Source organism: Phycodurus eques, chromosome 12 (genome assembly GCF_024500275.1).
Source record: "Phycodurus eques isolate BA_2022a chromosome 12, UOR_Pequ_1.1, whole genome shotgun sequence".
Lineage (NCBI taxonomy): Eukaryota > Metazoa > Chordata > Actinopteri > Syngnathiformes > Syngnathidae > Phycodurus > Phycodurus eques.
Window position 1 is genome coordinate 26,055,709 of NC_084536.1, and position 13,329 is coordinate 26,069,037.

General features: G+C 44.2%; 1 protein-coding gene across 3 annotated transcripts in view; it reads right to left on the bottom strand.

Annotated features, from left to right (window-relative positions):
• The window catches only part of LOC133411098 (interferon alpha/beta receptor 1b-like), a 57,017-nt gene that overhangs the window by 42,879 nt on the left and 809 nt on the right, over positions 1-13,329 (bottom strand). For 2 of the 3 annotated variants that reach the window (XM_061692994.1, XM_061692993.1), the window contains exons 2-5: positions 12,437-12,560; positions 11,614-11,792; positions 7,349-7,503; positions 1,504-1,654 (exon numbers count right to left, since the gene is read on the bottom strand). In XM_061692994.1, coding sequence (XP_061548978.1) covers positions 1,504-1,654; positions 7,349-7,503; positions 11,614-11,792; positions 12,437-12,507 — 556 coding nt within the window. In that variant the 5' untranslated portion in view covers positions 12,508-12,560. The remainder of the gene's footprint in view (positions 1-1,503; positions 1,655-7,348; positions 7,504-11,613; positions 11,793-12,436; positions 12,561-13,329) is intronic. The other variant, XM_061692995.1, reaches the window with a different exon arrangement.

The window sequence follows — 13,329 nt, forward strand, 5'->3', positions numbered from 1 at the left end:
CAGGTTCCAGAAAAGGCTACTCGAGAGCCTCTTGCTTTAGACTATTCGTAAACCGTCACAGGGAATATGGACCTTATGCTATGGGGTAGGTTTGCTGTCAAAAAACGATATACATACTAAACTTTACACCGATCTAAATCGGTTTTCATCGGTATCGGCCGATAATTAGCATTTTATACTGATTGGCCGATCGGCTTTCATGTCATCATTCCGATCAATGACGTCATCGATTGGCTCCCCAAAAGACATTTACTCCGCGTCGCTGTCGCGTATAAATCCAAAAGCTAGTTTAGGTTTTATCCTCGTCACGTGTCTTGTGGCGTAGTACTGTGACTAGCTGACGGCCAAGAAAGTTTTTTTCAATCTTGTCAGTGAAAAAGCACGTCGGTGTGCAACTATTTACTCAGCCTAATATAAACACAAGTAACGTGTGTATTATTGTGGGGTTGTGCATAAATGAGTTGTGTCTTGTCATCATTTTTATTTAGAAAATACTGAGTTTGTATTTTATCTGTCAGAATATGAATCAAAGAGTTAACAACATTGAGAATTTAGTAATACAAAGTGCAATTTCCACTTGGGATTTCTTCATTATAAATTTCCATCACAATTTCTATCTATTCACGCATTAGGGTAACAGATACAATCTTTTTTACTATAATGACATTTATAATTTCTAATTATATAATTTAGAAGAACCCACTAGTGTAAATTAGATATGTGCTAGTCTGGGCTTCCCTGTTCCTGCCCCGTGACAATCACCTAAGCGGAAGATAATGGATGGATGGATGGATGAATGGATGGATAGGTTCGTCTTTTTTTATAATTATAATTCATATTCTTACACTTAAAACATCAACTTCAGATTATAGAAATTTTCAGATGTTTACAAGAGTCAATGTTGAAAGAGAAAGCTTTTCAGAGCTACTGCAACAAGCAACGGAAGTGACTCTCCACTGTACCTACTGTGTACAACTCCACACTAACGCACGTCCTTTTTTGTCAACAAACTTACCACATGATCCAAGCCAACATTGGACAAGACATAGGTACACACTAGACTACAGGAGATAAACCGCAGGAAACAGGGGATGATTCTTGCATGAATAGTAATTCATTCATTGTTTGCAAGTTCCTCGAGGCTCTCTCTACATTTCAGGTCCTCGCACTAGAAATTCCATTGAGAACTCAAGGAAATCATTCCAAGGAGTGGGAAGGGCTACATGTTAGATGAGATTTTCTTTCCCTCGTCTTATCATTCCATGCAGATGGCAATTAATTATGCCACAGCTATATTGTGTGTGGTGTGTTGTTACAACTGTAATATACTGTAAATGAAAGTTACAGAAAAAAACAACAACATAACATTCTGTAAGACAGTGGCTAGTGCAAACATGCTTGTCACTGGGCTGCCCCCACCAACAATTTTCATAATTTCAGGTTACAGATAGATTATAGGAATTGAAACGGACCTGACTTGACAAAGTTGCAAGAAACACTTACCACTGGTGGTGCTCTCACAAACTGGACTGCTCAGCTTGCTGGGCTTGGTGTTCCCTTCTGCAATGATTTGTACCTGGACACAATACTTGCTCCAGGGTTCCAGGTCATTGAGAAACATTCGGTTTCTTCTGTCACTGCTGATGCTTCTTGCCTGCGAGAAGCCAAAAAAATGGCGAGTCCTCTGTTAATTCGACCGCTGCTAATCGAGCCAGTGAGGGGAGAAAAGAAGAGGGCACAGAAGGAGATTACCTTATATACAAACAGAAATTAACGTTAAGAATACAACAGGATTTCTTTTTATTTAGTTGTGTAATTAATGATAGGGAAATAATACAGTTTCAGATCCATCTTCGCACGTTTAATAACAACAAACCGTGGTTCACTGCCAAACTTAAACAACTTCGCAAGGCTACAGGGGACAGATATCGAAGTGGGGACCACCTCGAGAGCGTCACAGGTCCCCTGCTGGACCCCTTGCAGTTTGCCAACCGGGCAAACAGGTCTGCAGATGACGCAGTCAACATGGGACTGAACAACACCGCGGACATGGTTTCATAAGACAGTCTGTGACTCGACTGGGAGTTAATATTTTAAGAACTTTACATGAACGACACTAATGACTGTATTGGCGCAAACTTGAATGTCTAACGTCGAATCTGTTGTTAACTGTACGAGATGGAATCTCTCACCGCTCGCCACAAATGTCACATGGAAAATAGTAATGTTCTCCACACCACACAACATTTGAAACATTCATTACAGGTATGCAAGAGGACGAGCGTGGAACAATGCAGGGTGAGGAAATGGTCTCGTTATCTTAAATCCAATAATTAATATTTTATTCTACTGGTTTTAAACCACAAAATAATCCTATAGTGGAAAAAATAATGGCAAAAGGCGGTCCAGCCCCTCTGTGTTCGCGAAGGTGATGGAAAGGGAGGAGGGGGGGTAAAAGCCCCCTTTTTGTCCCGCTCTGGCCATAAAAGGGGCCGGAACTGGGATCAGTGGAGAAGTTTTGGAGTATTTGGTGGAGAAGTTTTTCCTTTGGTCTCACCCCGACCAACTCGCCGTCGACCGGGCCAGGATGCCCACCTCACCCGAGGTGGCAAGGACACATCGGACGATCCCCGGCTGCATAGCCTCCTGCAAGCGCTCCGAGCTACCCTGTTTGGGGGCCCGAGCTCAGTCCGAGGGAACGGAGGCGGACACAACGCTCCCGCTCCGAACGTCTTGCAAACAGAGACACCCGAGAGACGTCCTGCCTGGGAACTCGTTGGCCTTCTGTTTTTCCTCCTTTTTTCCTTACTCCCTTCCGTCGAATCCACCTGTTCCCGGACAGGGCCGAACACTCGGGAGCCTGACACGCCTGTCTCAAACGTGTTCCAGATACGTAAGTCAAACATTGCGGTCTAAAAGTACAGATTAGTGCATATTTGGGTTTAAATTAACGAGAACAGGAATCCTCAGTTATATGCATATTCACTACACGCCCATTCTGCTAATCTCACGTCACAAATCCCTTCCTTTGCCAATGTTCGTCTGTACCTTGTTTGTTTTGTGTTTGTCTGTGTTTTACACTGTAGAAACCCCTTTTATTAAATTTTATATACATTTCACCACTTGCCTTGTGTGTGCGTTTGGGTTCGGAACAAAACCTCTGGAAAGTCTAGAACTAGTTTCTAAAGTGTAGCCAACTTCCGATAAGAGACTGATTAAAAGGTTTGTCGTCATTTTGCCTAAAGTTAAAAAAAATTGACAGAGTACCCCTCATATATGTCAAATAGCTTGATTTATAACGCTGTAAATTAAAATTACAATAACCCGGAAGTGACGCAGGCGCCACTTCCAACTCATCGTTTCCTTCTAATTTAAGCACAATTCATATTTCATACATAATTGCTACAAATTAGACATACTATTTATGAATTTGAAATGAACGATTTATTACGTTTGATCACTTTCAGTTACAGTTTACTCAGAAATAATGCTTTGTGTTTATTCGGGCCAAGAATAATTTTTTCAGTACCTTTTGTTTTTACAAAAAATTGTAAAAAAAATAAAATAAAATGGACTTTGTTTTCCCTTGCCCGGACGCGGGTCACCGGGGCCCCCCACTGGAGCCAGGCCTGGAGGTGGGGCTCTAAGCCGACCCATGGGGCCCGGCTGGGCACAGCCCGAAAGGGTATCTTGGGTCCCCCTTCCCATGGGCTCACCACCTGTGGGAGGGGCCATAGGGGTCGGGTGCAGTGTGAGCTGGGCAGTGGCCGTAGGCGGGGACCTTGGCGATCCGATTCCCGGCTACAGAAGCTGGCTCTAGGGACGTGGAAGGTCACCTCTCTGGCAGGGAAGGAGCCCGAGGTGGTGTGTGAGGTCGAGAAGTTCCGACTACATATAGTCGGACTCGCCTCCATGCACAGCTTGGGCTCTGCTACCAGTCCTCTGGAGAGGGGTTGGACTCTCTTCCACTCTGGAGTTGCCCACGGTGAGAGGCGCCGAGCAGGCGTGGGTATACTTATTGCCCCCTGGCTCGGCGCCTGTAGGGTGGGGTTCACCCTGGTGGACGAGAGGCGAGAGGGTAGCCTCCCTCCGCCTTCGGGTTGGGGGACGGGTCCTGACTGTCGTTTGTGCCGATGCACCAAACAGCAGTTCAGAGTGCCCTTTTTGGAGTCCTTGGAGGGGGTGCTGGAGAGCGCTCCCGCTGGAGACTCCATCGTCCTGCTGGGGGACTTCAATGCTCACGTGGGCAATGACAGTGAGACCTGGAAGGGCGTGATTGGGAGGAACGGCCCCCCCGATCAGAATCCGAACAGTGTTCTGTTATTGGACTTCTGTGTTAATCACGGATTGTCCATAACGAGCACCATGTTCAAGCATAAGGGTGTCCACACATGCACTTGGCACCAGGACACCCTAGGTCGCAGTTCGATGAACTTTGCTCATGTTCCGGGGGAGGTGGGGGACATCGAGTCTGAGTGGACCATGTTCCGCGCCTCCATTGCTGAGGCGGCCGACCGGAGCTGTGGCCGTAAGGTGGTCGTGGCGGCAATCCCCGAACACGTTGGTAGACACCAACGGTGAGGGATGCAGTCAAGTTGAAGAAGGAGTCCTATCGGGCCTTTTTGGCCTGTGGGACTCCTGCGACAGCTGATGGGTACCAGCTGGCCAAGCGGAATGCTGCTCTAGTGGTCGCTGAAGCAAAAACTCGGGTATGGGAGGAGTTCGGTGAGGCCATGGCGAAAGACTTCCGGACGGCTTCGAGGAAATTCTGGTCCACCATCCGGTGTCTCAGGAGGAAAGCAGTGCACCACCAACACTGTCTATAGTGGGGATGAGGCGCTGCTGACCTCGACTCGGGACGTTGTGAGTCGGTGGGGAGAACACTTCGAAGACCTCCTCAATTCCACAGACACTCCTTCCCATGAGGAAACAGAGTGTGGGTTCTCTGAGGTGGGCTCGCCTAGCTCTAGGTTTGAGGTCACCGAGGTAGTTAAAAAGCTCCTCGGTGGCAGGGCCCCGGGGATGGCTGAGATTCGCCCGGAGTTCCTAAAGGCTCTGGATGTTGTGGGGCTATCCTGGTTGACATCGGGGACAGTGCCTCTGGATTGGCAGACTGGGGTGGTGGTCCCCCTTTTTAAGAAGAGGGACCGGACCGGAGGGTGTGTTCCAACTACAGGGGGATCACACTCCTCAGCCTCTCTGGTAAGGTCTATTCAGGGGTGCTGGAGAGGAGGGTCCGTCGGGAAGTCGAATCTCAGATTCAGGAGGAGCAGTGTGGTTTTCGTCCTGGCCGTGGAACAGTGGACCAGCTCTACACCCTCAGCAGGGTCCTCAAGGGTGCATGGGAGTTCGCCCAACCAGTCTACATGTGTTTTTTGGACTTTCTCGGGGAGTCCTGTGGAGGGTGCTTCAGGAGTATGGGGTACCGAACCCCCTGATACGGGCTGTTCGGTCCCTGTACGACCGGAGTCAGAGTTTGATCCACATATCCGGCAGTAAGTCGGACTCGTTTGCGGTGAGGGTTGGACTCCGCCAAGGCTGCCCTTTGTCACCGATTCGGTTCATAACTTTTATGGACAGAATTTCAAGGTGGAGCCGAGGCGTAAAGAGGGTCCGGTTTGGTTCCCTCAGTATTGCATCTCTGCTTTTTGCAGATGATGTGGTTCTGTTGGCTTCATCAAGCCGTGACCTCCAACTATCACTGGAGCAGTTCGCAGCAGAGAGTGAAGCGGCTGGGATGAGAATCAGCACCTCCAAATCTGAGACGATGGTCCTCAGTCGAAAAAGGGTGGCGCGCCGTCTCCAGGTCGGGGATGAGATCCTGCCCCACATGGAGGAGTTCAAGTATCTTGGGGTGTTGTTCACGAGTGAGGGAAGAATGGAACGGGACATTGACAGGCGGATCGGTGCAGCGTCTGCAGTAATGTGGACTTTGTATCAATCCGTTGTGGTAAAGAAGGAGCTCAGCCGAAAGGCGAAGCTCTCAATTTACCGGTCGATCAACGTTCCTACCCTCACCTATGGTCACGAGCTGTGGGTCGTGACCGAAAGAACAAGATCCCGGATAAAAGCGGCCGAAATGAGTTTCCCCCGCAGGGCTCTCCCTTAGAGATAGGATGAGAAGCTCGGTCATCCGGGAGGATCTCGGTCATCCGGGAGGAAGCTCGGTCATCCGGGAGGATCTCAGTCGAGCCGCAGCTCCTCCACATCGAGAGGAGCCAGATGAGGTGGTTGGGGCATCTGATTCGGATGCCTCCCGGACGCCTCCCTGGTGAGGTGTTCCGGGCACGTCCCACCGGGAGGAGACCCCGGGGACGACCCAAGACACGCTGGACAGACTACGTCCTTCGGCTGGCCTGGGAACGCCTCGGGATCCCCTCCGGAAGAGCTGGATGAAGTGGCTGGGGAGAGGGAAGTCTGGGCGTCCCTGCTAAAGCTACTGCCCCCGCGATAAGCGGTAGAAAATGGATGGCTGGATGGTTTAACCTATTTCAGAAAAAGGTTGTCAAATATTTGCAATGTGGTATATACCTGCAGCGTAATTTTCAACTTGTTCTTCTGGATCAAAGTTATTGTTTTTAGCAGGCATATGCACAGACATTTTTGGAGGCAGGTACTCAAGCCCAAAAAGGGCACCAATTGCCAAAATTATTTATACAATTAGGAAAAAAACAGTAGTGTATCCATCCATCCATTTTCTGAGCCGCTTATCCTCACAAGGGTCGCGGGAGTGCCGGAGCCCATCCCAGCTATCATCGGGCAGGAGTGCCTGAGTACACCTGAACCGGTTGCCAGCCAATCGCAGGGCGCATAGAAACAAACAATCCTTTGCACTCATATTCACACCTACGGGCAATTTAGAGTCTTCAATTAACCTCACATGCATGTTTTTGGGATGTGGGAGGAAACCGGAGTGCCCGGAGAAAACCCACGCAGGCACGGGGAGAACGTGCAAACGCCGCACAGGCGGGATCCTTTTTTTTTGCAGTGTATACAAATGAATCCATGCAAATTAACATTGGATACCATTTCTGGATCAGACCCGAGGCAAAGCTCACCTGGTGGCGTCGTGGCTGTTACTGTATATGGGGTGGCATGAAACAATATTAGAAAATTACACTCTTTACCATGGATGGGTAAATAGATACATGGCTTGACAGATTGATAGATATTCAAATTATTTCATCAGCCACAGCTTTCTTTTTCTGGTTAGTCTTTTCCATGCATCCATCTTCTCTAGTGCTTATGCTCACTCGGGTTGCAGAGTTTGCTGAGGCCTATCTTCCATGAAATCGATTTCATTGATGGTTGAAATCAGGGCTCAAAATGTTAAGTCTAAAGAGCTCACCTTTTTATTCTGGCCATCTTTCCAGTAGGTGATGTTGTAGGTGGCAGTACTATAGACGCTCCTGAAGTCTGAGATTGCAAATGCCGGCTCTTTAATCGCAATTTCAATTGTAGCTCCATTCGAAAAGAGCAACACGTTGGGTGAACCAATCACAGCTGAAGATGAAAAGAAAATAAGACCATTGCAACATCATAGCACTATTTGAATCAAATGATTGAAAGGACAGTGGTGCCTTGAGATACGAGATTAATTTGTTCCATGATCACACTTGCAACTCAAACTCTCCACTGTATCTCAAATCCTTTTTCCCTATTGAAATGAATGGAAACTCCATCAATCCGTTCCAGCCTCACCCCCCCAAAAAAACATTTTGTGTTCGTTAATCGCACTCTATAATATAGTACTATATAAAAACAGACTATTGACATAATTAAACAGTTTGCGCATCACTTATATCTCAAGTTTGCGCTCCCAAGTCAAAGCAAAAACAAAAAATAAATAATCGGCCGAATGACAGCTCGTATCTCGAAAAACCAGTAAGTCCAGTCACTCGTACACAGTACGCATTACTCAAAAAATTAAACTCATTACTCAAAAAATGCGGTCCGGTGATGTCATATGTAATATAACACGTTACTTTTTATAAGAGTAGTCAGCTTACAGTTACTTTGACATCTGTGGCAATAGTTACTTTTTTGTTAATGAGATCCAGAACTTGATATACTATTGATTCAAAAATATGCTACTATGGCTGCGACAACTACAGATCATTATCATTAATTATTAACCAACTGCAGTGCTTGGGAACATGAGACAAGTCAATAACCGAGACACTTGATTCAGTCTCAATTTTCAGCCTTTGTTTGAGTAATGACTAATAATGCTTGGCATACTCGAGCTGGAAATACAGTCACTACTTGGGAGTTTCTCTAAAGAGGACAACACTAAGGTTCGTAGTACACTATCTGCGCTCGCACACTTGTTTACATTTAGGTGGCTATTTGGCATGTAAAGTCTGCACTAGGTTGCTCATTTAATGTGGCTTCAACTCCACTAATATTTGTTCATGTTGATGACCTCATTCTGTTACTTCTGTGGTGTACATTACCAAGTAATGGGTACGGTTAAGCTCATGCTTTTTTTTGTACTGTGGATGAAAGTAAGTAAGTAAAGTAATTATTTTTTTTTTTTTTTTTTTTTTTTTTTTTTTAAATCAAGCAATCACTAAAGTAACTAAGTTATTTTTTCAAGGTAACTGTGGCAACACTGCTTCGTACGTCAAGGCACCACTGTACTAACAATTCCAGAAACGAAAAATGAACTTACAGTTGATTTACAGGGTATAGCATAAACATATAATGTAAAGGATTTTTAACCTAAACCACAATTACATTTTTTTTTTTTAAATAGAGAATGTAGAACCCAAACAAAATGTTTTTTTTTTTAAAAACAATACAAAGTAAACCCTGCACATATAAACATTACTCAGAATAAGATTTTACTAATTCATGTATCATTTTTTTAAACTTTATTTTACAAAACGTGATGCAAGATCATACTCACCTATGTAAAACAAAGCAAGAAACACAACAACAACAAAAAAGCAAAAGAAAAAAGAAATTAAAAGGTCTGGGATGATCCAAGATACAGTACATCAAATAGATACCACAAATAAACTACCGGAGTCAAATTCCTTGTGTGTTTTTGACATACTTGGCAAATAAAGAGGATTCTGATTCTGATAGTATATTATATTTAGAAACAGCCTGTTTCATTGGTTAAATATGCACCATTTCTGCTATCGTTTTTCACCCAAATCTATTTTGAAGGCCTAATGGAGGAACTCATTTGCTCCAAAACGTAGATGTTTTACAATGTTAGTAAAGACGCCTGCATTGGGGCAGGTTTTCTGCAGCCAGTTTTTTGTGATAGGTTTTTCACTCGCAGCCAGCAACACCTTGAAAAGATAAATATCATTTTTGTCAAGTCCTTGCGGTAGAATTCCAAGATAAAGGGACTTGAATGATATACGGTCATCAAAATGTAAGGCATTTCAGATCAACTTTGCCACTTCCCTCCAGAAGATCTGGATGGAGGGAAGGACCAAAAGACGTGAAGTCCAACTCTGAAATCTGTTGGTTCAATTCTCCAAATTGTCTCGGGGGCATATTGACTGGCAATGATAAAAAGAAGAAAATTCTGCTGCCCAAGGTAAGGGGTAGCAGGCCCCACCTATTCAGCTCATCATATGTTGTACATTGTTTTGTTGATACTTGGATGGTTAGCATTGAATAACTGGGAAAGTTTTTAGATACATTAACTCCAAGATATTTATTTTGACTGTCGCTATTCTTTGCTGTGAATTCTTGTGCGGGGACATTTAAATATAGCGTTTTATGCACATTGAGGACATACACCGGAATGTTCCCCAGATCAGAATCATCTTTATTTGCCAACGTCTTCTCATGCCAATGTATGTCAAAAACACACAAGGAATTTGTCGTCAGTAGTTGGAGCCGCTCTCGTACGACAACAGACAGCCATTTGACAGAAAATACTTTTGAGACATAAAAACATAAAAAGACAGTACGGCGCATCACTAAGCAATTAAAGGTTACTGGTAAGGTGGTAATGGCGATACTTTTTTTTTTGACAATTGTGCAATTGATGCAGAGTCGTCCAGCAATTTAGAGCAGTTTGAAATGTCTAATAGAGCAATCTTGTACAGTGACCATTGTGCAAATGGCGCGGAAACTTCAAGAAACGTAAGCAGTTTAAAGTGACTAGTAGGGCGATAATCAGGAACAGTGTCAATTGTGCAAATGGTGCAGATACTTCTCAAGCACATGAGTTGCCAGTATGAGTCAACAACAGATATGCAAATAGTGCAGAGTGGTGAGATTACTACATTGAGTGCACGAATAATGTATCATTTTTTGTCACATTTCTGTCGGGCCAATCTGCAACATTTGCACAATCAACATTGTCTCAAATTATCTTACTACTTGCTTGAAGTCTTGGCTCGCTTTGCAAAATGGTCATTGCACCGGACTATTGCAATATTCGTCATTCGCCCTGCTCTACGTGCTAGAGGACTCTGCATCTTTTTGCACAACTGTCAAAAAAAGAAATAAAAAAATGTACCGGCATTACCAGATAACTAGCAACCCTTTATTGCTCAGTGACTTTTTTTTGTCAATGTCTTTATGTCTCAATAGTGTTCTCTGTCAGTTGACTGTCTGTTGTCGTACGAGAGCGACTCCAATTACCGGAGACAAATTCCTTGTGTGTTTTTTTGGCAAACATACTTGGCAAATAAAGATGATTCTGATAGAAATGTGACAACAATCGCAGAACAAAATTTGCAGCATGTTACAATGGAATTGTAAGTTAACTGTTTCAGAATGTAATGGCAAGAGGAAGAAGCTGTTGGAATGTCTGCTAGTTTGCATTGTTCGATACGGCCAACCTGAGGGAAAGCGCTAGAAGAGGCGGTGACCAGGATGTGGAGGTTCCAAGAGCATTTTCAGAATCAGAATAATCTTTATTTGCCAAGTATGTCCAAAAAACACACAACGAATTTGTCTCCGGTAGTTGGAGCCGCTCTAGTATGACAACACTTTTGAGACAAACACATTGGCAAAAAAAAAAAAAAAAAAAAAAAAAAAAAAAGTCACTGAGCAGTAAAGGGTTGCTAGTTATCTGGTAATGCCGGTACATTTTTTATTTTTTGACAATTGTGCAAAAAGATGCAGAGTCCTTTAGCAATTAGAACAGTTCGAATGACTAATATTGCAATAGTCCGTCACTTTGGGTAATTTCAGATTCACTTTCCGCTATGAATTTGTTCTTTTTTTACAGCTTCCCGAAAGCACACCCAGAAGTCTGAAAGTTCTTTTTTTCAATTAATCTACAAGCAATGCCATCCCCTCGTCATAACTCCGCTCATGACCTCGCGGATTGAATCCAAACTTTCGTTTCCTTTCCGGACTCCATCTTGACCCATTGGGCTGTTGCCAGCCTTAAATTCTCCCTCGGTTTCTCGTTCAGTGTTGTTTCGTAGTCCGTATCCTTTTTTCTTATTTTTGTCCCCACTCGTGATGAAAGTGAGTTATTTCAATGAGTAAAACGTTTGAATTATTATAAAATTTGTGGCTAATACTCGGCGCTTGTGCCGGGCGCCACCGGAAGTCTTGGAAAGATTGACTTTTTAATACATGTCTCCGATATTTTATAAAATAGTTACTACAAAACAATAGACTCACTATCACTCTCCAAGGTGATCGGTTTACTTTCCACCCAAGAAGAGCTCTCTGCCCCTCGCTGTGCCCGCACTCTGGCTATATAACTTCCATACACACTGAGGGAGGTGCTGAGGCTGCTGAAGTCACATTCATGGGTTGAGATGTTCACACAACCCACGTGACACATTCGGACAGAGGTCCTGTGGAGAAAACACAATACTTATATTAAATATTACCGGTGCTCATGGCAGAGGTTCACTGCGGAGTACATGTTGTTCCTTGGCGAATCACAAATCACATTCAGTACAGTCCCTTCCCTTGCCTGCACGCTGGCTGCTCATTGGTCATTCACCAAAGATTCACAAGTGAGTGACAGCACGCTGCGGTTCTGTTTCTGCTCTCAGCCGAGTTGCTGGCGGCTGAGCTCAGCTGAACCGAGAAAAGAACGAATCACTTCATAAAGTGATCCAGTGCAGTACATTCACTCAAAATGAATGCTTGAATGAATCGTTCGCGAACGACAAAACACAAGAAGCGGATTCCCTTGGGACGACTTTGACAGCCAAATTGGCCCTTCGCTTACATGGTGAATGTGGGAAATATTCACCTTGACCCAACCCGTTGCAAATCGCCATTGGGAATGTGGTCAATGGAGAGCACGCATGTTACAAATCAACAACAACAAAAATTGCTTCACCGGAAGATGATTAAGGTTTTGGGATAGCCCAGTCAAGAGTCTAGATCTCAATCCAATCAAATATCAGAGAGTTGATCTGAAGGTTTTGAACAAGAGATGCCCTCAAAGAAAGAACAACGTTTTGATGCTCAGATCACATTGACTTACTTGCATTCTGCGGTGTAGAGAAGGTCGTTGGTGTCCCCCTCAGGTGAATCCCACCTCAGTACCAAATTCATGTTCGTGGAGGTTAGACGGACATTTCTGGGAGCGCTGAGCACAGCAACAACCACTACATAGTCAGAAACACACATCAGGTTTTACAATGATAATATTGTGATGCATTAGCAACGTCACAAACAGTGCCCAAGTTTGAATACTTGATGCCCAGCACCGTATGTACTGTATGAAGACAGCAATGGTTCTCAACTGTTCTCACCCAGGGACCCACATTGTCACAAAGATTGTTTAGAAATAGCCTCTGAAAACGCATGTACAGTGTGTGTGTGTATTTTTAAACGCCGTTTCAAATGAGTTTAACAAAATGCCAAAAGCATATCGTTAGGCAGAGGCTGAGCTGCACTGTATTTGTTTACGGCGTAAACTAGTGACGAAAGCACAAGTGAATAACCTAATATGTTCCACGTGGGAACTTGGTACGCCTCTGCACTGTGCCGAAGTAAAACAGAAAACAAATTAGGGGTGTGACGATTCGTTTTAACAATGATTTGATTCGTATTACGATTCGTGGTTGCTGATTCAAGTCCAATTTTTTTTTAAATGTTGTTACAATATGTTTATGTGCAGTGACTACAGTAATTTACGAGTGGCTAAACATAAAAAAAGGAGTTGTTGAAGTTCATAAAAGGCACCTGAGACAGCTATGGGGTCCTTCAAACCAGGAAAAAGGGTCCTCTTAATATCAGTAGACAATGTCCAGCTATTTTAGTCATATGTGGCTGTAATTGTTGCTCACGTGTGTGTGTTGCCGTGAAGGAGATCACAATAATAATAATAATAATAATAATAATAATAATCCAGCCCCTTGTCAGTGCAAATGA